Raw genomic sequence first — 26564 nt, forward strand, 5'->3', positions numbered from 1 at the left:
CTCAAGAGCTGTGCTGCCATCAGCCCAGGCAAGCAACATTCATCTTTTTTCTTTTTTTGTTACAAACATCTAAATTCCAATGAAAACCCTGCATTTCAAGTGCTTATTATCCACCTAACTTGGGGGAGGGACAACTGAACACTCTCCAAATGTCATTTCCACATTTGGGTATTTTTTAAATTTCATGTTTCCTTTTTATTCTAGCTTCTACCTCCTTAACTCTGTAGCCCACTCCAGCTTCCTTTTCCTGCAGTCTGTACCCCTTCTCCAACAAATTCTTCTTTTATTCCTCTCCCCACTTAATGTTTAACCCTTCCTTCCCGCACAAAGAACATTTAAGTAAAAGTTGAAAGCTAGTTTATTATTTTCTTTCAGTTGATTCCAAAAAATTGGCAGTTATGCTGCCTGATCCTATAAACCAGAGGTTCCCAACCTTTTTGAGTTTGAAGGCACATTTGGAATTCTGACCCAACATGCTGGGAGTGTCGAGCATGATATTTCTGATTATTGAATCAATATGTATTCTGTGCTCATCCTTCCCCCCTCTCTTCCCTCTCTTTTCTTTTCCTGCATAAAGATTCCTCTTCAAAGCCCCCCGCTACCTGGTAACTCTCAATGATTCAGGATATGCAAGTAATCTTGCCATTGTAAAGCAAAATGCCTCTCCCCCGAGTTCCCATCCATGTGCCTTATCAGTAAGCTAGGAATGTGTGGGAACCAGGAGATGTTGTAGTACCCAAATGAATAGTTGATATTACTCTTTGAACCCTCCATGCAATTCACATCTGTATGTTATGCTTTTGAAGTTATCTGAAACTTTGCCTTTGAAGTAGCCTTTAAGATTTTATGCTGTGTGACATTCTGTATCACTTCCAAGGTTTTGTTCCTTGGAGCAAGTATTGGATTATCAATAAAACGAGTCTTTGATTTAAACAAAAGCTTGCTTATTCGAAATACCGATGCTTGACAGGGAGCAGCAACAAAATGACTGCTGCAGGAGGCAGAGCCAGCCCAAAATGACTGTCACAGCTTAACTTCAGTAACACAGTGCAGATGCAGTTGTCACCACATAAATATGTTTTAAAAAATGAACAAACTGCACAGCCAATCAAATCTCTAATAGTCAATCAGAAGCCTTGCTGGGCAAAAACGCTACCTGACCCCACCCACTTCCTAGAAACACTTTGCAGGTGACAGAAAAGGTGTTGACAGGTTCCATGGTGGCCATAGGCACCGTGTTGGAGGAAAGGAGAGGTCCCCTGTGCAAGCCCCAGTCGTTTCCGACTCTGGGGTGACGTTGCTTTCACAACATTTTCACAGCAGACTTTTTTACGGGGTGGTTTGCCATTGCCTTCCCCAGTCATCACCACTTTCCCCCCAGCAAGCTGGGTACTCATTTGACCAACCTCGGAAGGATGGAAGGCTGAGCCAACCTCGAACTGGCTACCTGAAAACCCAGCTTCCGCCGGGGATTGAACTCAGGTCATGAGCAGAGCTTAGGACTGCAGTACTGCAGCTTTAACACTCTGCGCCACGGGGCTTTTTACTATGTTGGAGACTCCTTTGTAAAACCTGCACACGGCTTTATTTAGAAGTAAATTCCACTGCATTTAAGCTGTGGTCCAGGTTAGAAGTTTTTTATAGCAGTGGCTTGGATTGTGTTTGTGTGTATGGGGAAAATGCAGTGAGTTGCTTTCCCCATTGCGTATGCACTTAAATAATGTATCCTGTGCTTAGTCAAACTGTGGGGATTGAATGCTGCAAAATGGAAGTATCAGTCAGCAAATGCAAACTCTCTGCAGGAATGCTCTGCAGCAAAGTTCTGTTTGGCGTGCACATTGCCTTGGAATTAAATGCCATTAAAACGAAAGAGATCTATTCCCAAGTTAGTGCGCATTCAATTGCAAGGCTGACATTTGGGTTTCTTAAATAAGTCCCCCTCCCCCACAAAAGTAAAGCTGCCATTCCTGAATGCACTGCTATCAGATGTCATGCAGAAAAGAAATTCAGCCACCAAATGGAATGTTAAAAGCAATTGATTTTTCAAACTCCTTTGATACTGTTTCCGTTTGGCCTTTATGGAACGGAAGGTTTGTGGCTGATAGCTGTCTGTCCCTAAATTACATTCAAGGTCAATTGAGCTCAACTTCCACGCAGAATTCTGCTTGCTTGAGAGAACGGACTTAAACCACTGTGGGGGCCTGCCAGGGGGTATCTGCTGGGAAGGAAATCCACAAGCTACAACAGCAGAATACCTTTCCTGAAAACTAACTAAAAGATTACCAAGTCTTGAGCAAATGTCTGAGAAGACCAGAAGATTTTAGATTACATCCATCCAGGAGCACTGGGGCAGAGAAGCTGAAAAAGACTGTTCTCCCTTTGAAAACGCAGAAGTCAGGATCTATTTAGATCTTCCTATGACCTGATAGATGCATGGCTTTTTGTTAAGCAATAAACAAACCAGGGACTGTTTTGTAGAAAAATATGTGGTGGAGCTCATTAGCATAACTCATTAGCATATGCCACCCCCCCACACCAGTCAAAAACAACCTGACACAAGAAAGGAGAGTCCCAGGTGAGCAAGGCCTGCTTGTGCTGGCTAGAGATCCAGCCAGCCCAAGCAGGCCTCGCTCACCTGGGGCTCTCCTTGGATGCTCCCCCCACAGCCAAAAGACCACCAAGCCACCCGCTGCCCAAAATCACATAAGAAGTGGAGAAAGGGTGGTGTGGGCTTCTCCAGGGGTTAATGAGGGCTGCTGGGAGAACGGTAAAGCCCCTGGTGGCTGGCTGGCTGCCCGCTCTCCTAATCCAGAGATTGTTATGGAGCTGCACCTACTATTCAATGGACAAGGTAGGTAGGTGGGGAGGAGGAGGGGGAATTCTCAGAAAGGTTCAGGAGCTGTGCTCCTGTGAGCTCCTGCTGAATTCAAGGCCTGAAACAAACAAAACAAATGAAAGGGAGGTGGCAGTCAGATTTGGGTTGGAATCCTAAAGCCACTTTGTTGGCAGTAAGCCCCAGGGGACTTCATAGTCTAGACCTGTTTAGGATTGCTCCCCTCATTGTGGAAAATGCTCTCATACTGTACTAAAGGCCTGCTGGAACAAAAGAAGCCAGGTTTGTTCTCCCTTGGAAAATAATCTATGCCAGCAGTCATTCAGCGGTGTCTCTAGGGCTCACTGGAACACACAGGTCCCTGGCAAAGTGGAGGGCAGAAGTAAAGCCAAACATTATCATCTTTAATTTAGCCAAGCTAGAGATCCATTAGAGATGATGCACTGGGTAAACAGCAAATAACCCACTGGGGTACTGTTACTTACTGGTCCTGGTAGGCTGTCGATTCCTTCCCAGAGAGGCTCTCCTTGTGGGAGTCACATGCCCTCCAGGAAGCAGGTTGCAGGAACATCCAAACGCACACTTCCATATTTTCATAGGAACAGCCACCATGACCAGTTTTCTCCGTCCCAGTCACTCTTGGGGCAGTCTGAACCCTTGAACTGGCCCCAGCCAGGCAAGCTGCTGTCAATGTGTCCTAGGAACTGCAGCCAATGCCACTCCCCCCTGGTAAAAAGGAGCCACACTCTCCTCTCCCTGTGACTCTCGGAGTGCCACAGATGCTCCACTGAACACAAACAATTGGCGCTTAAAACTGCCACTGCAAGTTATTTATGCATTCAGAATATTTCTTGAATCCCGCTCAAGGCAGCTTACAATTAACAACGGCAGTATTTTTAAAAAGCCATACAACCCCAAGTCAATAGTCATAAACAGCATAAAACATAAACAGACCATTTTAAAAAGCCGATCAGATAAACCCCTAATTAAAAGTCTGAGTTTAAAAAATATGTTTCAGCCTGTAAAGCGGATGCCAGGCAAGTCGCACATTCTGGAGGCAAGGTGCCACCACAAAACAAGCCCTGTCCCTGGCCACCCTGTGCCTCTCCTCTGAAGGTGGGGGCACAGAGAGCAGGGCTTGAGAGGCAGCAAGCTGGACAGCCCAGGAAGAGACAGGTCCTTCACGTTGTGCAGGCCTGGAGGAAGTGGCTCAAGAAAAGACACTGATTTCTTCATACTGGCCCTGCAGAAAATCACTCTGGGTTGGCGACTGAGAAAAACTGGGGTTAACAACCGAATCTCAGCTCCAAGGGAAAACAAAGGGAGAGTAAGACCTTCATTTCCAGGGCCTCTTACCTGAGCAGATGCATTTGCGATACCCTGAAAGAGTTCCTGTGTGCCTTGGCACACCTCCAGCTCTGTCTGGCTGATCAACATGAGCTGATCTCGCAGTCGCTCATAAAGGTCACCGTCTAGAGTCTGAGAAACAGAGAGTGGAGGCCAGATGATGCACAACAGGAGGGGAAAGAGGGTGGGGCAGGGCTCTCCAAGGTACAGGGGCACTCCCTGGAACAGACTTACTACTATCATTATAAAGCAATCATCCCAAAGAAGAAAACTCCTTCCCAGGGAAATGAACCAAGCAAGAAAGGATCCATTCAAGTTATAAAGCTCCATGAGGAAATGAGGAGCTACAGTCTGGTTCATGCTAGCGTGTGGTCTGGGACCCCAGGAAAGCAGGGGAAAGAGAGGAAAGGCTCCGTACCAAAAGCAAGCAAAAAACAACATGCAAAAAGCAATTACGTGTTCTTCTTCACTGTATATTTTTAAAAGGATGAGAAGGAGACACAGGAGAATGGACAACCTAAGAGGGCTTAACCCTTTCCCTTCCCACCATTTGTCTGCTCAAGTACCATGCAGTTGCATTTCCGGGGGGAGGGGGACGGGGGACAAAAGCAGGAAATTTCAGGATCATTCTGAAATTTCAGGCATCGTCCTGTGTGTTTGTATGAGACAGAGAGAGAGAGACAGTGATTTTGATAACTAATGAGCAGCCCTTCCTTCCCCCACTACCAGTTTTCAAGTGCAGTTTCGTATTTATTCATTTATTTTATTTCTATCTAGCCTTTCTTCCCAATGGGGACACAAAGCTGCTTACCTCACTCTCCTCCTCTCCACATTTTATCCTCACAACACCCCTGTGAGGCAGGTTGGGCTGAGGGTCACCCAGCAAGCTTCTTTGGCAGTGTGGGGATTTGAACCTGGATTTCCTACGGGTGCCTAGTATTTACAACTGGGTCTTACACGTATTTCAAAGTCTAGGGCTGGAGATACACACCACTTCCACCCTCAGCCACTGATGGACCTGCATCCCCAGCCCACAGGACATATGATGGCCTTCTCCTCAGGCTTGGGCTGGGTTTGTTCTTCTGATTCTTGGCAAAAGCTGGATTTCAAGAGCACAGATTGGTCAGCTTGTCTTATCATGCACAAATCTCTGAAGCTTGGGGGACAGAAGAAGAGCCCTGCTGGATCCGAGCAGTGAGGGTCCTTCTAGTCCTGTCTCACCCCAGAGGGCCAACAAAAACATCACAGAAGCCAGAGCCTTTCCATGTCACTGGTAATGAGAAGTTCACTGCCTCTGTACATGGAGGTTCCCTTTACTCAACATGGCTGCCATCCATGGATGGTCTTCTCCATGAATCTGCCTAGCCTCCTCTGAAAGCTATCCATTTTTACGGCTACACTACTTCTCCCTGGCAGTGAATTCCAGTTTAATCACTTGCTGAGTAACAAAATATCTCCTTTTGACCTACTGGGGCTGCCTTCCTGGGCTTGCAGCTCCTTTCCAGGGTGCCTATGTGTGGGGCCCCTCTCAGCCTTCCTTCAAAACCAACCTTTTCTGCACTGCCTTGGTCTTTAATCCTTGTCTTGAAAAAGCTAAGCACAAGTCTATGGTACTGTGTCCTGGCACATTTGCCTCTGGGAGTCTCATCTCCTTCTCTTTCCCTTCCCTTGCCCTCCTCCTCTACTGCAGGGACCCCCCAAACCAATTGAACATGTGTGTGCTTTTGGAATTCTGAAGACAGTAATGGGCACTACAGCATATCAAAATGACTGCTATGGCAGGGTGAGGAATTTAGACCAAGCAGGAAATTGAGGGGGGGGGATTTTTTCCACAAAATGCCAAGTTTCATGCCAAGCAGTCTCCAATGATGCATGCAGCTGTTTCTGTGTGGGTGCTCCCTTGCAGACGCAACGGTTTGATACCTCCTGGTCTCTTCTAAAGCACCTCCAGCTCCAGATGGCAAGTAAAACTTGAATTGGTTCTTTGGTTTGAGGAAAGAGATATTTTGGGGAAGAAGCAACTGGAATCATACTGGCGACCAGCCACCGTCTCAGGGATTACAGTTCTAAAGCACTCTCCTGTACCCAAAGCCAACATTGTCCTGCCCCAAGTATTTCTACAGCCTGGACAGAAATACGGCTTGCTGCGTGCAACCAGGGTCCCAAAGGGCTTCCTACCTGGATGACTGCAGGCAGCTCTCTCTGGTAGCAGTGCTCCAGGTGGGCCTTGACAGCCGCCAGCATCAGGGCGTACTCGTTCTGGGCCAACAGTAGCTGCTGCGAATTCTCTGCAAGCTGCACAGAGAACTGCAAGGGGGGGGGGGGGAGGGAGGAAAGTCAGTGCCCCACGATCGGCATTCTGAAAAACACTCCATGAGACTCGCCACCCTCCCGCTCTTGGGAAGGTTCCTGACAGCCCATTCCCCCACCCTGCGTCCAGGCTTCAGGACACTGCTGCTCATCCATGTTTCCCAACTGGTGGGTGGGCTGGGGCTCTGACCTTGGCACTGAGCTTCTGCAAGCTGCCCTTGGTGTGAAATATGCCATGATCGCTCTTCCGCAGCCTGTGGGGGAAGGATGGGCATCAGTTCTCAAAGAAGTCTCAGCACCAGAAAGCTCCTTTCAAGCGCCCAGGAAATGTTAGGCTAAAGAGAACGGCAGGGATCCCTTGCACCCCTCAGCCAACTGAGTTTTGGCACTCCTGTCCAGCAGTGCCAGGGAGATGGCTCACCTGGCCTCCACGTCAGCAGCCTTCTCCCGGGCCACCTCATTGGACCGCTGCAGCTGCACATAATGCTTCTTGGTTTTGCTGACTTCCTTCACAGACTCCAGCAGTTCTGCTTGCACACTCAGCAGCTGCTCAATGCCCTGACAAGGTTGGGTAGCAACGAAAAAGGGATCACAGTTAATGGAACAGGCAATGGAAGTTAAAACAACTACTGTGATATCTTGATTAACAAAGTTCATTAAAACAATTTAAAACCTTTGTGTTTTTTTATTACTCCACATTTTAAATTTTGCATACTCCATATTGTAACAAAGGTCCAATTTAAATATCCATTCATATATTTTAATACTTCACATTATAAATTTTGCATACTTCATGTTTTTGGAGAAACCAGCCCAAGGGATACCAGTGCTCCTCGAGAGGGGCAAGTATAGTGGTGGGAACAGGCATAATGGGAAAGGAAGGAGACTGAGACACAGGAGGGCTCGCTCCCCTTCCAGCCTGTGTCCCATCCGAACGATGGCAGGTATGGGGGTCAAGTGGAAGTACTCGCCCCTGTCCTTGGTGCTGTGCAACGCCAGGTCCATAAATAATAGGACCACAGTCCTACGAGACTATCTGCTTGAGCAGAAAAAGGACCTGGCCTGCATGACTGAGACCTGGGTGCGAGATGGGGAGACAGCAGCTCTCTCCCAAGTAGCTCCCCCCGGGTTCTTGGTCCACTACCAAGCACAGACTAGCAGGCGGTGGGGGGTGGGGTGGGGTGGTACTCTTCATACGGGAGGCTTACTCCTTCCGAGCACTCCCGGCCCTGGAGATCACCAGCATTGAGTGTACAGGTCTGATGTGGGATGTTGGGGAGAGCTTGGCTATCTGGCTGGTGTACCGAATGCCTAATGCACCAGCCAGTGCCCTGCCGTCTCTGATGGAGGCTGTAGCAGGCTGGGCACTGAAGCACCCTCGACGTATTGTCTTGGGTGACTTCAATGACCATGCTGATGACGCAGCCTCTGCTCGGGTGACAGACCTTGTGTCATCCATGGCGACACTAGGACTCTCTCAATATGTGACGTTACCCACCCACCAGGCTGGGCACACACTGGATTTGATCTATGCGGCGAGAGTGGCAGTGGATCAGATTACTGCTGAGCCAGTGCCATGGTCGGACCACTATGCCCTGAAGGTTCGTATGGATGTGTCACTACACCCCTGTTTAGGCGACGAGCGTGTTTTGGCTTGCCCTCGAAACCTGATGGACTCAATGCGGTTTCAGATGGCCTTGAGGGATCCCTGGCCCCCTGGCAGCTCATTAGATGAGCTTGCGGAGTCCTGGAATAGCCGGCTCACTGCAGCGTCGATGAGATCGCACCTAGATGTTCTCTTTGCCCCCGCTCACGACTTGCACCGTGGTATACTCTGGAATTGTGGTCGATGAAGCGGCAGCTTAGACGACTAGAGAGACGGTGGCGGCATACTCAGGATGACGCGATAACATCTTATAGGTCATTTATGCGGACCTATGAGGCGGCAGTCAAGACCACAAAGAAAGCTTACTTTGTGGCCCAGATTGCGTCTGTGACCTCACACCCAGCCCAATTATTTAGTACAATTCGGTCCTTAACTGCCCTACCGCAAGGCAGACCAAATGTTAGGGAATTGGAAATTGGCTGCGAGGCTTTTGCGAGTTTTTTCACAGATAAGGTCTCATCACTCCATCAGGACCTCCCCGCCACAGTTGAAACAGTAAGTGAACTTGAGGCTCCAAGCATGTCTTCAGGTCCATTTCTGAATCACTTTGAACTGGAAGAAGTTGAACTGGAGGAAGTTGACAGGATTCTCATTTCTGTGCGCCCTACAACTTGCGTTTTGGATCCGTGCCCGTCCTGACTGATAAAAGCTAGCCGGATGGCATTATGTGATCCACTTTGATCTATTGTCAACAGATCCCTCACACCTCTTGAAGAGGCTGTGATCCGCCCTCTCTTGAAGAAACCATCTTTAGACCCGACCAATTTGACCAACTATCGGCTGGTGTCAAACCTGCCCTTTGGTCATTGGCCATGCTGGCTGGGGCTGATGGGAGTTGTAGGCAAAAAACATCTGGAGAGCTACCGTTGGCCACCCCTGGCATATAACATCTAATGGGAGAGGGCTGCCACCACATCTGGATCCATAGCGCTTTGATTACTAACTGCCCAGGATCTGTGCGTGTGAGAAAGAAAATATTATATGATCTGCCTGAAGTAGCACCATTGTTATTATCTGATTGTTTTATTGTTTTAATACTGTTTTGTTTACTGTCTATTTTATGCTGTTAGCCGCCTTGAGTCTGTATGGAATGGGTGGGATATAAATATAACGTAAGTAAAAAAATAAAATAAAAACAGAGGTCCAATTTTAACATTCCCATATTGCAGGGGTAGCCAACGGTAGCTCTCCAGATGTTTTTGCCTACAACTCACATCAGCCCCAGCCAGCATGGCCAATGGCTGGGGCTGATGGGAGTTGTAGGCAAAAAACATCTGGAGAGCTACCATTGGCCACCCCTGCCATATTGCAACAAAAGTCTATGAGCACCCAGATATAGGTCCATTTCATCAGTAGACTTCCTCGGGAGTAATGCCTTTCTATGTTTCTTCCAGGTTTAACAGCCACTAGTACCAACCAAATGTTAATATTCTTCTGCCACATCTTTTCTCTCATTCACTCCAAGACACTTAAGTGTGTATATTTTTCATATAGGAGCTAGAGCCAGTTCAAACTGATTCATTTAACCACATACTCAAGCCTTCTGGAGTTTGCTGGCCTATAGCCCTCTATAATATATTCAGCAAGCTGTTCTTAAGATGGCCATTGCTCTTATTTTCTTTATAATTAATTTTTAATTTTGATATCAAGCAAGCCCTTCTTTTTGCAGCAATTTTAGCTCAAAACATTTGTGTATGATTTTAAACAGGCCAGTACTGTGCCTGTCCTGAATCCAAAACCGCTTAGAATTTACAGATTGGGGGCAAAGCAGTCAGCCTCCAGGCATGACCCCCGCCACTCACCAGTTGCCATTGCTGGCGTTCAGTACCCCAGAGCAGTTTCAGAGCCACCTTCTCTACCTGGAGCCAAGCCCACCCCCAGTCTCCCCATCCTTGCTCAAGCCAAGAAGAAATACCTTTTTGAGCAGGTGCTCTTTGGACACCCGTGCGGTTTTAGCTGCCTCTGTGCTTACGATGCGATAGTTATCGGAGGCAGCGACCCGGGACTGGCCTGAGCAGACGGTGCCATCAATCACTCCCTTCCAGACGGTAAAAACGCTCCTGCAGAAATGTCACAAACATTACTGACTCCTACATGCCCTGCTTCTGGTCCATGAGCTACAAGGACATCCTCTGGGAGGGCCTTGTGCTGCCAGCCACGGCCCTACACTACCCAGTGCTGCCTGCCTGGCTCTTCCAGGAGATGTGCAGGCTCACCGCCAGTCTCTCATCGACCGCACTGCCACTCACTTGCTGTTCTATGCACAGCAGAGCCTCTCAGGGAGCTCTTGGGAGCGGTAAACCACTTCCTGAGCTTTCGGCCTTGCAGTCCTCATTTCTAGAGCCCCAGCAAGGCTCAGTGCTTCGGCTTTATTGCATCAGCTGGTCTATCTATAAACCACCCTTCGGCTCTCTGAAGTTCAGCTTCCGCAACTTCCACCTTGGGATGGATTCTAAGAAGCCCAACTTGCAGGCTGCATGAGAACCAGCGCCACAGGACAGTCATTGCTGCAAGCAAGCCGTTCTGCTCCGAAGGCCTGGCTGCCTCCGTGCTCCTGCCGCTCCCTGCTCCTCACACCCTGCTGATCTCTCTCCATCTCCCACTTCTGCTGAGCCCCTCCCCTTCCCCTCCCCTACGACACCAGTGCCCTTCTCACCAAGCACTGCCCACACCTTTTTTCTTCTTCCCCACCCCATTTTTCAACTCCCACCTAACAGCACTCCTCGCCCCACTCCAGAGACAAGAGGGAAACTATTCTAAAAGGTTCTTTGCTCCTACACCCCCCTCCCCCAATCTCACAGTTAGGCACCAATGTTCTCTCTGAGCTGCACAGTCTTGTGAGCAAAAATTCTACTTTGTGAGCTCCTGGAGTTAAAGTTGTGAGCTCCTGGCATTAAAGTTGTGAGCTACTGCATAAATTAGTGTGCTCTGGGGACACCCTTCCTGAGCTAAGACAAAAATGTGTGAGCTGGAAGCTAAAAATCTGTCAGCTAGCTCACACTAACTCAGCTTAGAGGGAACACTATAAACACTCATGCAGATATGTTGGCCTAGAGGAGCATAAAGCCCAATGCATCTTCCAGAACTACTAAACTGTCCAAAAAGTATTTTCAAAAACTTCAGGTGAAGGCAAAGACGGTCTCTGTTCTGACTCCGCTGAATTCAAGGCGCTGCATGCGCCCCCTCCCACACTTTCCAAGACACTCACATGAACACCCTACTGCCACTGAACACACAGCTATATTGATGTTCTCTTGCATGCAGCTATTCCCAGCTGTGGATTCAATGGAGCATCCAGCTTGGGTGACCAAGTTGTCTCCTGTGCCCAGCTGCAGGGCATGGCAACCCCCGCACCTTCTCATCTCCCTCATGAGGAGAGAAAGTGCCCAAACTGATTCCAACCTCTTCCGCCAGCACCTTTCCCCAGGGCTCTCGTCTTTTGTAGAGAGGCCAGCGGAGGAGTAGGTCAGCCCTAAACCGATCCCCACCTGGAGTCATTGCTCTCACTCCGGCCCCGCAGCCACTCTCTCTTCAGGAACTGACTCGCCAGTCTCTGGAGCGCCTGTAAGGACACAGCACAGTCACCCCTTCATATGCTAAGGAAGATGCTCATGCTGTCTTCAATAATACTAACAGACCAGAACGAAAACCAGAACCTGGTACAAAATTTGGGTCCCTGGGATACTACATCCCTGATCTCTCCTCCTTCTCCCAGCAAGTTTCTAATCCAGGGGTCCCCAGCCTTTTTGAGCCCACAGGGAGAGGCACTCATGTATAGGGATGCCCTATCACAAGCTCACACAGAAAGACCCCAATCCAAATCTGAACTCTTGCATTTTAAAGAGCAGGTCATTGACAACCCCGTGGCGCGGAGTGTTAAAGCTGCAGTACTGCAGTCCTAAGCTCTGCTCAGGACCTGAGTTTGATCCCCGGCGGTAGCTGGGTTTTCAGGTAGCTGGCTCCAGGTTGACTCAGCCTTCTATCCTTCCGAGGCCGGTAAAATGAGTACCCAGCTTGCTGGGGGGAAAGTGTAGATGTCTGGGGAAGGCAATGGCAAACCACCCCGTAAAAAGTTTGCCGTGAAAACAATGTCAACCCAGAGTCGAAAACGACTGGTGCTTGCACAGGGGACCTTTCCTTTCCTTTCCACTGACAACCTGGGGTTGTGGGTCAGAGTTACAGTCACCAGTTCTGGTGCCAAATGCCTCTTTAAATGCAGGAGAGTTTAGAACTGTGTTTGGGGGGCAGGGTTGCCATGAAAAGCTGATGAAAGTCTTCTCGCTTCACTGCCATTATCTTCTACACATCCTCTTCCCCTTTACATTGTCTATTACTGGAGAGCCAGTTTGGTGTAGAGGTGAAGTGTGCAGACTCTCATCTGGGAGAACCGGGTTTGATACCCCACTCCTCCACTTGCAGCTGCTGGAATGGCCTTGGGTCAGCCATAGCTCTGGCAGAGGTTGTCCTTGAAAGGGCAGCTGCTATGAGACCCCTCCCACCCACCTCACAGAGTGTCTGTTGTAGGGGAAGAAGATATAGGAGATTGTAAACTGCTGAGTCTCTGATTCAGAGAGAAGGGTGGAGTATAAATCTTCTAGGCTTCTTCTTCCTCTATTAGCACAAGCATGCATGCTGTGTCCCAAGCCTGCTCCCAGGCCCTTCGCTTAGAGACCACACTTTCCTGCTCTTGCTAAAGGCACAGCAGAAGACTGGCCATCAGTCCCAGGAGAAACTCAGGTGGCTGGTTTTAATCTCCAGCCACAAATGCCATCCACCAGGATCCGGCAACTTTTGAACATCTATGGCACTTAAAACGCCAGGATCAGCCAGAGCGGAGGGGGTGGCCATTGAACCCAGTCAGCTTGCTAAACAGGAGATTTGATTGCTGGCTGTAAGACACTCTCCCCCTCCCCCCCAGCTCCTCCTCTTGAAATCTGATTGTGCCGCGAAAACATGGAATTTATTTTCATCTTTCTGACTATCTCTGTCTTCAATAAGAAACAGACACTTCTATTCATTAGGGGCATCAAGAACCTTGAAAATGGTAGGGGTGACGGGGAAACAGCACTGGAAATGAACAAAGGAACACAAGAAAGGCCATTCTGGATTAGGCCAATGGCCCAACCAATCAAACACTCTGTGTCACACAGTGGCCAAAACCCATGTGCCATCAGGAAGCCCACCAGTGGAACCAAAACCCCAGAAGCTCTCCCACTGTTGCCCTCCAAGCATCAAGAATACAGAGCATCACTGCTCCAGACATGATGTTCCACCTAAACCTTGTAGCTAAGAGCCATTGATGAATCCCTCTTCCATATGTTTATCCCTGTGTTTAGATGTACCTGCAGATTCAGTTTTGCAACTAGATATCCAGGGGGTGATTTTGGCCCGGACAGCTTTATCATTGTTTTAGGTTGAAAGAGCAACAGTTACCCTTTCTGGAGTAGTCTGACCTAGCTACACTGACCTGGTCACATCCAGCCAATATGCTCTAAACACACTCTGCCTGGGACTATGTTGAAAGAGTTCTCAGGCATTTCTGGTGGTTCAAAAGGTAGTTGGTCACTTGGCTGCTTGTCGGTGCAAGCCGCTTTGACTAAATCCCACCAATAATATATTGCCGCTTTGACTATATTCTGCCAGTCCAGCTGTTTGGGCTTTTGGGCCCAATGTGCTCTTTTGACCTCTAAAACCACGCACCTGTTCAATTTACTTTTATTTGTTTGGTCATAACAAACTACACACAAAGAAAGATGGTGCTCTACACATAAGAAGATTGTTAGAGTAAAACAACAGAAGAAGTAAAAAGCCTTACGAGAGTGAGGCAATAATCCAGCTTGTGTTCTACAAACATGAAGAATAACTTTGGCACTGCTTTTTGTTACAGTCCTGACACAGTTGGCTACACTCCATGTTTTCTTCTCATTCTATTACTTGCTTGGCAAGGGAGCAGAACAAGTAAGAAGGAAACAGAAGAATTCAAAGGCCACGATCTTGCAGTCGATTCTCATTTTCTCTCAAACGCCAATTTGTTAAGGAAACAGCAAAGGCACATTTAACAGACCACACACTGAAACCTGGCTGAATGAATAAACTTTGTTTCCTATCGCCAGTCATTACAAAGATGGAAAACATCCAAAATATCACTGGAGAGACGACTAGCAGAAAGCCAGTGTGGTGTAGCGGTTAGAGTGTCAGGCTAAGACTTGGGAGGTCCAGATTCGAATCCCAGCCTGCTGAGTGACTTTGGGCCAGTCTTAGACTCTCAGCCTAACCTTTCTCACAGGGCTGCTGTGAGCATAAACTGAAAAAGGGGAGGACTGTGCCAGCTGCTTTGGGTCCCCATCGGGGAGAAAGGCAGAGTATCAACGAAGTCAATCACTGTCATCTGCAGTTTCACGAATTGTTTACATAATCTACCACTTCAGCAGAGCATGTTTTGCTGCCAAGGTACAGAAAGCCTCCTTGTTTGTCAAACATTTTCTGTTGACCAAGAAAAAAAAAAAAAACCTCCAATGCACTGTTTACAATACTTGTATCTTATTTTTTTTACAAAGAGGCCAGCTCAACAAGTAGTGGGCTAGATAAAACCCATCCTAAATGGTTTGGAGCCAAGATACATGCCTGCTTCCATGTCCTTGGGTCACTGGGAAAGGTCTTCCTTCTGGGGCTTCCCCTGTCAGCACCTCATCAGGTAGCCTCAGATGAGATGGCCTGTTCAGAGGCAGCACCAGGTCTCGTGCACACAACGTCTGGCACCATCCCTAAACTTTGGGAGAACAGTGAGAACAGTTCTCTCATATTGGGCTTTTAAGTTAATTGCTGTAGGGTGGGGATGGTTGCTGTTGCATGGATGATGGTTTTGGATTCTCTTTACTTATTTAGATACTCTCCTTACTTATCTCCTGCCTTTCCCCACATTGGGACCCACTGCTCTCCTCTCTCTTCAGGTAGGTTAGGCTGAACTAGATCCCAGATCCAAATCCAACACTCTCACCACTGCCAGCTCTGGCTCTCATGCTGGCCACTGTTGAGGATTCCTCTGTATTTTGTGTCTTTTGATGGCTGGGTTACTCCGGTGTAAAGATTGCTTCATTCCTTAGCTGCCCTTTTTATTCTTCTAATAAGCATACTTTCTAATTTAGTGGCATTGGAAATATTTTTACTAAAAAAACAGAGTTTACTTTAAAAACAAAAAGATAACTTGACTTTTTTCTGTTAAGAGGCACTAAGATGCTTAGATGCAGTTTGTGTGTGATGTATAGTGAAGGACTTAGATGGCAAAGAATTTAAACATGCTGGTTCTTAGCTGCAGAAAAGGCTTTAACATAAATATATGAACTAGGCTTCAAAGCTACACCCGTCTTCCACATCCAGGTCTAAGCCTGCAAAAATGATACATGTCTAGCAGGGCCCATCCCAATGCCATCCAATTATGCTTGCGTAATGCTGAGATACAAAGATTCAGGTGAGTAGCTGTGTTGGACTGAAGCAACAGAACAAAGTTGGAGTCCAGTGGCACCTTGAAGACCAACAAATTTAAGCTTTTTGTGTGCATGCACACTTCTTCAGATACTGAGGTGCAAAGCAATAGCAGAGGGCAGTGCTGGTGAATGACTCACATGCATCAAATCTGAATGGAACCAAAGGAAGATGTGGTACAAACCAGAAGCAAAGCAAACACAGGGTGAGATGAAAGAATGCTTCGAGGGCTCACCTGCAATCCCTGGTTGGGACTTCAAAGGATAAGGGTTCAGCAGGGACAGCCGAGTGAAGGCCTCTATTTGTGCAGGGTCCAGATGCAAGCAAGAGAGAATTGGAGATTAGGCAGGAAAGGGAGGACTGCAGGGTAGCATGCCGTCAGCAACCCCTAGCAATATCTGGATGCAAGAAGAGATGCCAAGAAGCCTTTTGGGAGGCTAGTGCTGTTGAGGAAAGCCCTCCTCATCAGCTACCACCCTGGGTTCCTAGAATTTAGGGCAAAGTCAACAGTTCTTTCCCAAATGAATGAATGAGGTCACAGGTGTGAATGAGGTCCAGTCAGTGCTCCTGCTGAGCTGAAAACCCTTGCTTATGACAACACTCTTTTAGATCCTGATTGCAAAGACCTAGTTGGAGCTGACATTGCCTTGCCTTTCCCACAAGGAATCTCTCTGACCTTTAGGCTTAAGTAACTGTTGCAACTTGCATTTTAGGACTGAGTAGCCGCTTGAGCAAATCTGACTGCTCATTAACCATGTGGCAACTGTAATGCTGTGGACAAGTGCTCAAGTGGCAGGGGTGGGGCTAGATATGCAGGGGGCTAGAATGGGCAAGAAAATCCTCACTTGTTTCTATCTCTTGAAACAACTGTTCAGGGGCCTACATCAAAGACAACTAGTTGAGACTCAGGCTAGTGGCTGCAAACTGCTTCTTTTGCTAAAACCTCATTTGCAACCACTGCTGTTTTCCCTGTTCTGGTTAGTCAAACACCACTGAAGTGGAAAATACACACATCTCAAAAAAAAAAAAAAAACCCGCTGAGAAATCTTGTCTGTTCTCACCTGCCCATACTCCCTCTCAATGGCAGATCGCTGTTTGCTGTAGGACCTGCAAAGAGAACACAACAAAGACTCTGAGCAAGGCCTGCCAACCCTCTGGCACATTCAGGGCCTAACTGTCTATCCTGTGAAATGCAGACGTTTCCCATGCAAGCCTCATAGCAATATGCACCTTCTTTCTCCAGTGGAGTTTGTAACGGTATAAGGGCTGTGGCTCAAAAGCAGAGCCCACACTTCGCACCTAGAGGGTAATGAGTTCAAGCCCTGACATTTTCTGTTAAAAAGGGTGGCAGAGCTGGGAAAGAGGTCTCCTTGAGACTCTGGACTCTAAGGATGAGACAGGGTAACCATCCACCTAAGCGCAAGACCAATCTCGTGATCCACAGCATTCCAACTGCAAGAGGCTATGATGATAGACAGATGCGCATCGTGCTAAGGCAAGCTTCCCCAGGCATCATCAAGGGTGGCCCTCACACGTTCACTTACAAAGGGTCTGGAAGCAGAATCTCTAGGAATACCAGGGAGTGACCTCTTTTACAAGTTATAGTAGTGAATTGTGCACTGGAGTCACTGTCCACAAAAGATTTGACAACAGATGCCAAACCACTGTTTGTTCGTGGCAAGCACAAACACAGGCCATGGTAATGCTCATCGTCCCCACCTCCTGCAACTCCATGCAGTTGAAGGCTTCCTGGTTCCAGAAGTCTTCAGCTCCAATTTATCCTCACATCAGAATGTGGGTGCCTGGGTGAATTAGAGACAGAATGAAAACTTCCCAAAGCAACTTCAATTAGGGATCCCAGCCTCCAGGTGGGATCCCCTGGAGTTACAGCTCATCTCTACACTACAGGGATCAGTTCCCCAGGAGGAAATGGCTGCTTTGAAATGGCACTGCACTCCATTGCGTAACGTCAACCTTGGCCTGTCCCCATCAGCCCCTTCTACCCAGCTCCAATCAGAAGGGAAGAAGCTAACACCCTTCACTGCTGGGCCACTGAAAGTATTCCCAACGAACCACGAGGAGATCAGTTTCAGATCAGGAGAGTAGAGCAGAGAAAAATTGCATATTATACCAATTACATGGTCCTTCAGTTTTTTTTTTTTAAATAGACTTTGGAGCTGCTATCTTAAGGGGAAACTGCAACATACCAACCTGAATTTACTGTCACTGGGAGGGGGAAAAAACCCTGTAAATTTTGCACAGTGTGCCAAATGCAGGCTGCCACACACCCCTTCCAGAATTTCAGGAGAGAAACAATCCAAATGGAAAGAGTTGAAAAGCACACCCACACACACCCAATCTCCTGCTTTAAATCGCAGTCTCAATAGTTGCATTCTGTAAAAAGTAAAAAAAACCCCCAACTCTCACTTTGCAGGGGAATGAGTGTCTTACAAACAGCTCAAGGCCATTCTTTCAATGCAGCCTCGTGGGGGGAAACTGCAGGTCTTGGGGAACAATTGCACATGGCACTAACCATCACAGCTGCTTTGGGCTCCACAGGAGGGAAAGCTTTCATCCACCTCCCAAAGTCCTGCACTGTTTGTTTAGTGAGAGAGGGAGAGGAAAGCCTTGGGGCCAAGCCAAAATGTCCTCCAGGTCACTGACCTCCTAGCAGGGTTCCCCCTTGGAGACCAATGGGCACAGCCTGGTGTGTGTGTCAGCCTTTGCCTCCCTGCTGTGTTGCTGACCTGAAAGGGCTTCGGGAAGCAAAGCACTGTTAGGAGGAAAGCTGGGCAACAGTCTCTCTGCTCCAAGGGCCATTTCAGGTTGGGAAAAGAGCTTAAGCCCTCTCAGTTCCAATCACACCTACACGCGCCCCACCGCCTATCTGCAAAAGGAAAAACCCAGCCTGCCTCGGCCTCTTGAGTCCACTGCCTGGTCTTCCTCCTATCAGGCTCTGCTTGTTACCTGATGTCCTCAAGGAGCTCTAGCTCCCGCTGCTGCTTACTCTGCAGGCTAGACAGCTGCTCCACAAAGCGCACCTTCACCTCCTGGATGGGCTTAATCTGCCAATAAAAGACATTGGGGAGTCTCTTGTCATCAACGGAGCCTCAAGTGTACAGCACCAGCAAACCCCCAGGGACAGACTGGAGAGACAGTGGGTAACAGCGAGACTACAGTAAGAACCATCCCACCCCTATAGGGAGGGTGCACACCGGATGGAGGAGTCCTGACAGGCCCCAATGCTTAAGGGATCCGCCTAATGATGGGGGGGGGGGGAGGCGATGGGCCGCAAACAGAGCTCCTTCTCCACCAGGCTGATAGCGGCTCAAGCTGAAGTGATTAACTGCAAAGTCCCGGGTTCGAATTTACCCCTTCCCGGATCTCCCAGGCAGAACAAATAGCCCCTTTCGCCCCTAGTTGCTTGGGGAATGCTAACATTTTAATCTGCACGAGAGACCGTTTGCTCCGGGGGTCTCGGAACAGAACGAGAAACTCCCCTGGGAGTCGAGGGGCGGCGGCCCCTCCGCACCCAGCTCGCCTTCTCGCAGCTCTGCCACCCAGGGGAGATCCAGCCCGGTCGGAAGAAGTACAGCCGCGAGCGGTGGAAAGGCGCTTCCCGTCAGGACGCCACTCAGCACCCGGGAGAGGGTCCGCGGCCCCGAGAGGAGAGACCTCCGCCCCGATGGGAGGCCGCCAACGCCCACTCAAGGTCCCCGCCTGCAGGCGAAGTGCGCCAGCCCAGTCCTCTGCTAGGAGGGCAAGCGCGGGACAGACGGACCGACGGGCGCTGCTGCAGGCGACAGCCAGGGAACGGGAAGGGAAGCGGAGGTGGCCCGCCAGGCCCGGGCCGCTGGGGAGAGGCTTACCTTGCGGGGCGGCGGCTGCATCGCTCCCCGCGCCCCCAGCTCCGAGGCCAGCCCGGAATCGCCGCGCTCCGCCTCTTGCCCGGGCCCGCCTCCCCCTGCCTGCTCCACCGCCCTCCGGGAGGAGTCGCTCGAGGGCGCCGCCGGCCCCTTCCCGCCTCCGCTCTTGCTCCCCGCCGGGCGCTCCCACCCTTGCGATTGGTGGCTTTCCCGCCTCCCATTCGAGGGCGCGAGAGCTGCTGCGGGCCCCGGTTTCTATTAAAAACCTCAGCCAATAAAAATGTAGAGCACCGAACAGCATATAAACCCAGAACACAGAACGTTTAGCTGTGTAAATAATGCTCATCTTTCCTCAGGCTAGAAGAGGAGCAAAAACTTAAAGTTAGGGTACATCTAGAAAGAGAGTAGGATAAGCGCCAGGTAACCCTTGTAGGCTCTGACCTGGAAAGCCCAAACTAGCTTAATTTTGTCAGATCGCAGAAGCGTAGCAGGATCAGCCCTGGCTAGTATTTGGATGGGGGACCTCCATAGAATACCAGGGTCATGACACAAAGGGAGGCAATGTCAAACCACCGCTGAACATCTCTTGCCTTGAAAATCCTACTGGGTCACTATAAGTCAGCTGTGACTTTACGGCACTTTTCCACCAGCAACAACCCCACCCCTGGGAGGGAGGAAGGGCATTCCACAGGCAAAGTGTCAAGTCGATGGATTCAAGAATGAGTCAAAGTTGATACTAAGTCTTCATTTATTGATAACCGGTACTCTGGCGCAAGCCTCTAGCTTGCTAAGAATGAAACCAATACACTGATACATGGGTTTTAAGATACACTTCAAAAACATTCCTACGGGGGGGGGGGGGTTACAGGAGGAAACATTCACACACAACTACTAGATACTTTCTCAGCCGATGGCTAGCAAATGACCTTGAATTGTTATGCAAGGCTTCCTCCCACCTCAGGCCCTGAGAAGACACCGACTAGTTTCCCTCACACCAGTTACAAATCAAAATACGAAAAGGGGGGAAGGGGAGCAACTAAGGTAGAACATTAGCAGCGGTGGATCCATTATGATTTTAACAGGGCCTATTGCTTAGGCCATGATCCCAAGTCTTAAGTCGTTATTAGTCGATCTTGACACAAAGAGCTCCCACTGAACAAGCCTTGTCTCTGGTCACCAGGGCCAGCATCCACATACCCTAAGTTTGGGTAGATGTCAGGGCCCATTAAAGCTGACACCTTTACTCATGCATCTCCTCTGATGCCTGCAATCACACCTTTCCACTCTCTGCTTGTAAGAGCTTTATCGCTTGTGCTCCCAGCTCTATATCTCGCCCAGTGCTGGTGGACAAGGGCATGTGGATAGTACATAAAACATCTGCATTCCTAGTGGCCAAGTCCCTAGTTGCACCCACCAGCCAGCACCATCAGGGAAAGGACATGCAAGCAGTGAGTGCATCCAACTGCAAGTGCAGGTGGTAGGAGAGCTTGTGGATGGGCAGCGGAAGGATGCATAGGCAGGTGGGGTGGGGGCACATGGCTGGGTGGGAGGGCAAGAGTCCTAGTTGTGGGCATGGGGGCTCCAGGCATTCCCTGCCCATGGCCCCCCTAAACCAGCCCTGCTGGTCACCATTCACCTAACTCTCAGGCAGGAAAACAACAAGCAGGTCTTTCAAATGGTGAGCTGCGGAGCAGGGGAAGAGACAGCCCTTCAAATACCCTGGCCCGAAGCCCTTTAGGGCCTTAAGGTAAGAACCAGCCCTTGGCGTTGTTACTGGAACCGCTTGGACAGCCAGCAGAGATGGTTCAGGACGGGAGTTATATGATCTCTGTATCCAACCCATGACAATCATCTGGTTACCATATTGTGGTTCAGCTGAAGTTTTCAGACAGACTGCACATAGCACATTATAGTAATCTAACCTGGATGTAATCAATGCATGGGTTCTCATAGCTGTTGTTCAGAGCTGTGCATGCTTTGGGGAGGTCCTCATATTTTGAAAGGGAATTTAAGAAACCACGTTTTCCTGTAAACGTTAGCCTGCATGGCCCTCTTCACAAACTGGACTATCTGTATGTTGGCCTGCCACTGTTTATTACATATAGCCATCTTAGACTGTCTGGCACCCTAGGCAAAGCTAACTTCTGCCCCCCACCCCTGCACTGATAATATCACTGAGTCACACGGGAGTGCTCAATTTGGTGCCCCTAGAAGGCCAGCGCCCTAGGCAATTGCCTAGTTTTCCTAGTGACAGAGCTGGCCCTGATCTTGGATGTATCAACAAACCATATTAATTACCCTTCTTCCTAGGAACATGATTCTGCCCTTCATTTAATCTTCACAACCACTCTTTTGGCTAAAAGAAACTGACTCACTACAAGTAATCTTGGTGGCTGTCTGATGATTAGCAATAATGATCAATAATAAGTTATTATGGTCACTCATCAGCAAAGTAAAATATACATTAACAGAATGGTTATACAGTCCTCCATTAAGAGGTATATAAAATAATCTTGTGTCACTAAATAAATACTGTACCTTCATAGACTCTGGCAGTTACCCAGAACCAGGCAACTCCAAGGTTTCGGATTCAAGGTCTGCAAGAAGAAAGATTCGGACATCTGACTCGATCTGCCACTCCTGCTGTATGCTGCATACTGGCTGGATATTGACCATGCCTGCCTTTTATTGCTCATTATATGGAACTCTTGTGATTTTAACTATTATCAACATGCCTGGAGCATACATGGAACAGATTCATAGAATATAAGCTTATTTCCCCTTTTCTAGACCTATAGTGGATGCAAATAAAACCTGCTTGGAGAGACTTTTAAGCAAATAGCAAAATTCTGCTTCCACTTGGTAAATTCCATAACATAAAGCATGATCAAGAGAATGGATAAGTTGTTTTACTCCTCTGACTCGAATCTTTTATATATGTTAGACTTCTTAGATTCACACAAAATTTCTGGGAGTTACATCTGCTAAATATTTTTAAGGTTTTATGTCTAATACAGATTTTATGTGCTGGAATTAACCTATTCAGTTTTGGTATGAATGTACTCATTTGTTTAATGGTCTTTGACCGCAAATAAGCATTCATTCATAGAACACATCCATCTTGTGTTTAATTAATGATGTGAATTGTAATTTATTGATCTGATGATTTTTAATGGATTAATGTATATGTTTTTATGTTGTTACCCACCCTGAGCCTCCCTTGGCAGGATAGGCAGCATATAAATCCCATCAAACAAACAAACAAACAAACAGAGAAACCACATTAATCTTTCCAGAGTTTTTGGAGGATGTGTGTAATAAATATATATCTTGGGTCATTGTAGAAGGGCCAGTGCAGCAGCACCTGCTCAGCCATTTCAATTTCCCCAGAAATACAAGGACATAATGCACATGAACTGGCACACCACAGTATCACCCTGTGATGACCAGGTGCTTTCTCAGCTCACCAGCCTTCCAGATTTTAGTTATGGGGTGGGTTGTTAGTGGTCAGTAAGGCAGTTTTAATAAATAACTGTGCTGGATTCAGGTGGGCAGCTTTGAAACCAACGAAGTTTAATTCTGGGTATTGGCTTTTGTGTGCATGCACACTTCTTCATGTGTTGCTGCTACAGAGGAAGTCTGGGGAGGCAGAAAAGACTCTTCTCTGTCTGTGATTCACACCAACACCTTCCTTTCACCACACAACAAGCTAAGTTTATTGTCTCTTATTTAGGAGGAGTCAAATGCCCAGGGGTTTGGTGGATAAGACAAGAAATATAACAAGTTATGGTTCTTGACAGCAAAGGACAGAAGAACTCTTCTCTGAACAGTTACACTTTCCCATACTCTGGGCTTTACTGAACTGACAGGTTTTTCTGTCAGAGAGACAGGAAGAATGATTTTAATTGGAACTCCTCATTAAACCCAATAATCGCAGCCTATTGAAACTGGGTCAACTTGTCTCTTGGGATATTTCCCTCAATCCCCTCACAAGTCTCTAGCATACTCTTTCCCTAAGGTACCACAGGATACTGAATCTATTCTTGCCTCTTTATCGGCCCCTGAGCCCTATGTAGCTCTTTTTCGTCAACTGGTGAAGCCTAACTACCTAATTATTCTCCTGGTAGTTTTGTTTCTCTGTTGCTTCCCCAAACCCTGAGGCCATGACAGACTTTCCCTCCGCTTTATTCTCCTCTCTCCCTCCACCCCCACCAATTCCACAGCCTCTCATTGGTTGATGCCATTTACTGATTTGCTGTGATGCCCGGAGGGTGGAGCTAGAAGCTGTCCGTCACACTCCTTTCTAATAAAGTGGATGGAAGAACATTAAGATGGTCCAGAGTGACTACCCTGTGTTTGGGAATCAGTAAATTAGCAAATTAGTTTTGACAACACTAATTTATTTTTCCTGAAGTGATGGTATTTGCAGATTAAATGATGTTGAAGTTCAATGTCTCAAATCCTTTGCTTGATTAAGCTGCTAGGAGAATATTCAATGGATCATAATTTTTCTGAAAGGGACCTTTTCCATTTTGACTGAAAGGTGTGTTAGAAAGGTGTATGACCCAAAGGGCCCCCGAGCAACTGGCTGTCATCTGCTTCCTCCTCCCTATCTCTTGCTTCCTTCTGCATCACAGCTTGGTTTGCAAGGCTTGCTCAATAGCACAGGAGCTACAGAGCAAAGCCTCTGTTTTCTCAGTTGGCTGAGGCTCCTCCCTTGAGGGGGAGGCAGAACTTGCTTTGACAGGCTCAGTCGAACAGCAGAGCTACTGAGCCAAGCCTCTCCTCCTTCTGTTGGCCGAGGCTCCCCCCCAGTCCCCTGGGGAAGGAAGAAAAGTGCCAGAGCTTCCTTTGCCCAGTTCCCTGGATCCCATGGGAAAAATACAAAGAGAGCACCTTTAAGACTAACGAATGCTAACGTTTTAAGCATCTTTTAATTGTGTTTGTCTGTGCCCATTATAAAGTTTATATCTCTGGTACCTAATCTTAAATAGCCCGACATGGCCCGGCCAACCCGATATGGCTTGGCCCAACAAAGTCTCATTTATGTCAGATCCAGGCCTCATAATAAATGAGTTTGACACCCCTCTTTAGGAACACTGTGAGGAACACTCTGAAGGACTGCAAGCATGGCTCTCAGATATTTAGTCTGAATGATTTCAAGGGATCTATAGTTAGCATACATACATAGCTGGGAGTCATATAACAACTGTGTAATAATGGCCACAAAGAAACAGACAGAACAGCATTTCCCAGAGCATGTAAGAAAGGGCCACAAGAACTAAGCGCTGATGCAACCAATGCTCCCTCTAAGCTATGAAGTCTTGTGAGCAAAAAGTCTACTTTGTGAGCTACTGGAATTTAAGTTATAAGTGAGCAGTTTGGCTACTACATAAATTAGTTTGCTCTGGGGCCGTCCTTCTTGAGCTAAGACAAAAATGTGCGAACCAGAGGCTAAAAAATTGTGAGCTAGCTCACACTAACTCAGCTTAGAGTTGCAAGATGTCAAACAAAACAGGTCCTATGGGTGCTATCTGTCAACCAGTTACAGAAGATATTGGATTTATATCCTGCCCTCCACTCCGAAGAGTCTCAGAGCGGCTCACAATCTCCTTTACCTTCCTCCCCCACAACAGACACCCTGTGAGGTAGATGAAGATATTGGATTTATATCCCGCCCTCCACTCCGAATCTCAGAGTGGCTCACAATCTCCTTTATATTCCTCCCCCACAACAGACACCCTGTGAGGTGGGTGGGGCTGGAGAGGGCTCCCCCAGCAGCTGCCTTTTCAAGGACAACCTCTGCCAGAGCTATGACTGACCCAAGGCCATTCCAGCAGGTGCAAGTGGAGGAGTGGGGAATCAAACCCGGTTCTCCCAGATAAGAGTCCGCACACTTAACCACTACACCAAATTGGCTCTCCTAAAAGATCCACCTAAAAGTAGCAGGATCCAAGCCACATTTTACCAATTTGTCAACATAAATATTATGTGGAATCTTAACAAAAGCCTTACTGAAATCAATATACACTATGTCTACACAAAGGTGTGGAACTCGTTTGTTACAAGGGCTGCATCTGACATAAAGTCACTTTGTTGGGCTGGGCCATGTGTGTCATTAAATGCAACACAAGGTACTGGAGATAAAAAAAAAACTTTATAAAGGTGATTTCAGATGTTGACTGACAATAGCAGGCTTGACTGGATTAGTGGTTAAAGTGCGTGCACTCTTATCTGGATGAACTGGGTTTGATTCCCCACTCTTCCACTTGGAGATACTAGTGTTGCTAATGAGGTAGGAAACCTAGATCTCCGTTCCATCCAGGAGAATTCAGTCCAGGAGGATGCAAAGTATAAATGGACATAAGTCTGACATTAGAAACCACAATATTCAGTAGCTGACCTAAGAGTAGCAGTGCTCTTACAAAGGGATTTCAAAGGGAGATTGGAAAGAGAGACAGCCAAATTGCAATTGATAATGAAATTCAAGACCATGCATCCTCCTGGACTGAACTTAGAGTTAGTTTTCCTTTCTCACTACCAATGTGTGCTCTTGTCATCTGGCATCTGAAATCACTCCACTCTCCAAGATATTAGGACCAATCCAAGTTTTCTAATTCCTAATCAGGGTCTTTTTGAAAGAAAATAAATCCAGATAGGAACAGAGAAATTAATAATAATAATAATAATAATAATAAAATAATAATAATAAACTTTAATTTGTATCCCGCCCTCCCCGCCGAAGCAGGCTCAGGGCGGCTAACAAGACATGGTATCCCATGATTTACACAAAACAATTTTAAAATACAGTTGATACATACATTTAAAACGGTTACATAGAAGTTAAAACTACATAAAAGTTAAAAACTACAATAAATTAAGGTGCTATTCAGTACATGTATTTCAATGGCAGGTATCGTCTTCAGGACTCCTTATATGCTTGCATAAAGAGGGTAGTTTTGCAAGCCCTGCAGAACTGACTAAAGTCCCGCAGGGCTCGCACTTCCTCCGGTAGTTGATTCCACCAGTGGGGGGCCAGTACGGAGAAGGCCTGCTCTCT

The 26564-nt window shown here is 47.7% G+C and overlaps 1 protein-coding gene across 2 annotated transcripts in view; it reads right to left on the minus strand.

Moving 5' to 3' along the window:
• Positions 1-19628, minus strand: part of FCHSD1 (FCH and double SH3 domains 1) — a 40715-nt gene extending 21087 nt beyond the window's left edge. The window contains exons 1-9 of one of the 2 annotated variants that reach the window (XM_060254090.1): positions 19508-19628; positions 18606-18703; positions 16700-16745; positions 11645-11718; positions 10072-10216; positions 6912-7048; positions 6681-6744; positions 6359-6487; positions 4190-4312 (exon numbers count right to left, since the gene is read on the minus strand). In XM_060254090.1, the coding sequence (XP_060110073.1) occupies positions 4190-4312; positions 6359-6487; positions 6681-6744; positions 6912-7048; positions 10072-10216; positions 11645-11718; positions 16700-16745; positions 18606-18703; positions 19508-19528 (837 nt within the window). In that variant the 5' untranslated portion in view covers positions 19529-19628. Of the gene's footprint in view, positions 1-4189; positions 4313-6358; positions 6488-6680; positions 6745-6911; positions 7049-10071; positions 10217-11644; positions 11719-16699; positions 16746-18605; positions 18704-19507 lie in introns of those variants that run through there. The other variant, XM_060254091.1, reaches the window with a different exon arrangement.
• Between the last annotated feature and the right edge of the window lie 6936 nt (positions 19629-26564).

This window comes from Heteronotia binoei, chromosome 14 (assembly GCF_032191835.1).
Source record: "Heteronotia binoei isolate CCM8104 ecotype False Entrance Well chromosome 14, APGP_CSIRO_Hbin_v1, whole genome shotgun sequence".
Taxonomy (NCBI): Eukaryota; Metazoa; Chordata; class Lepidosauria; order Squamata; family Gekkonidae; genus Heteronotia; species Heteronotia binoei.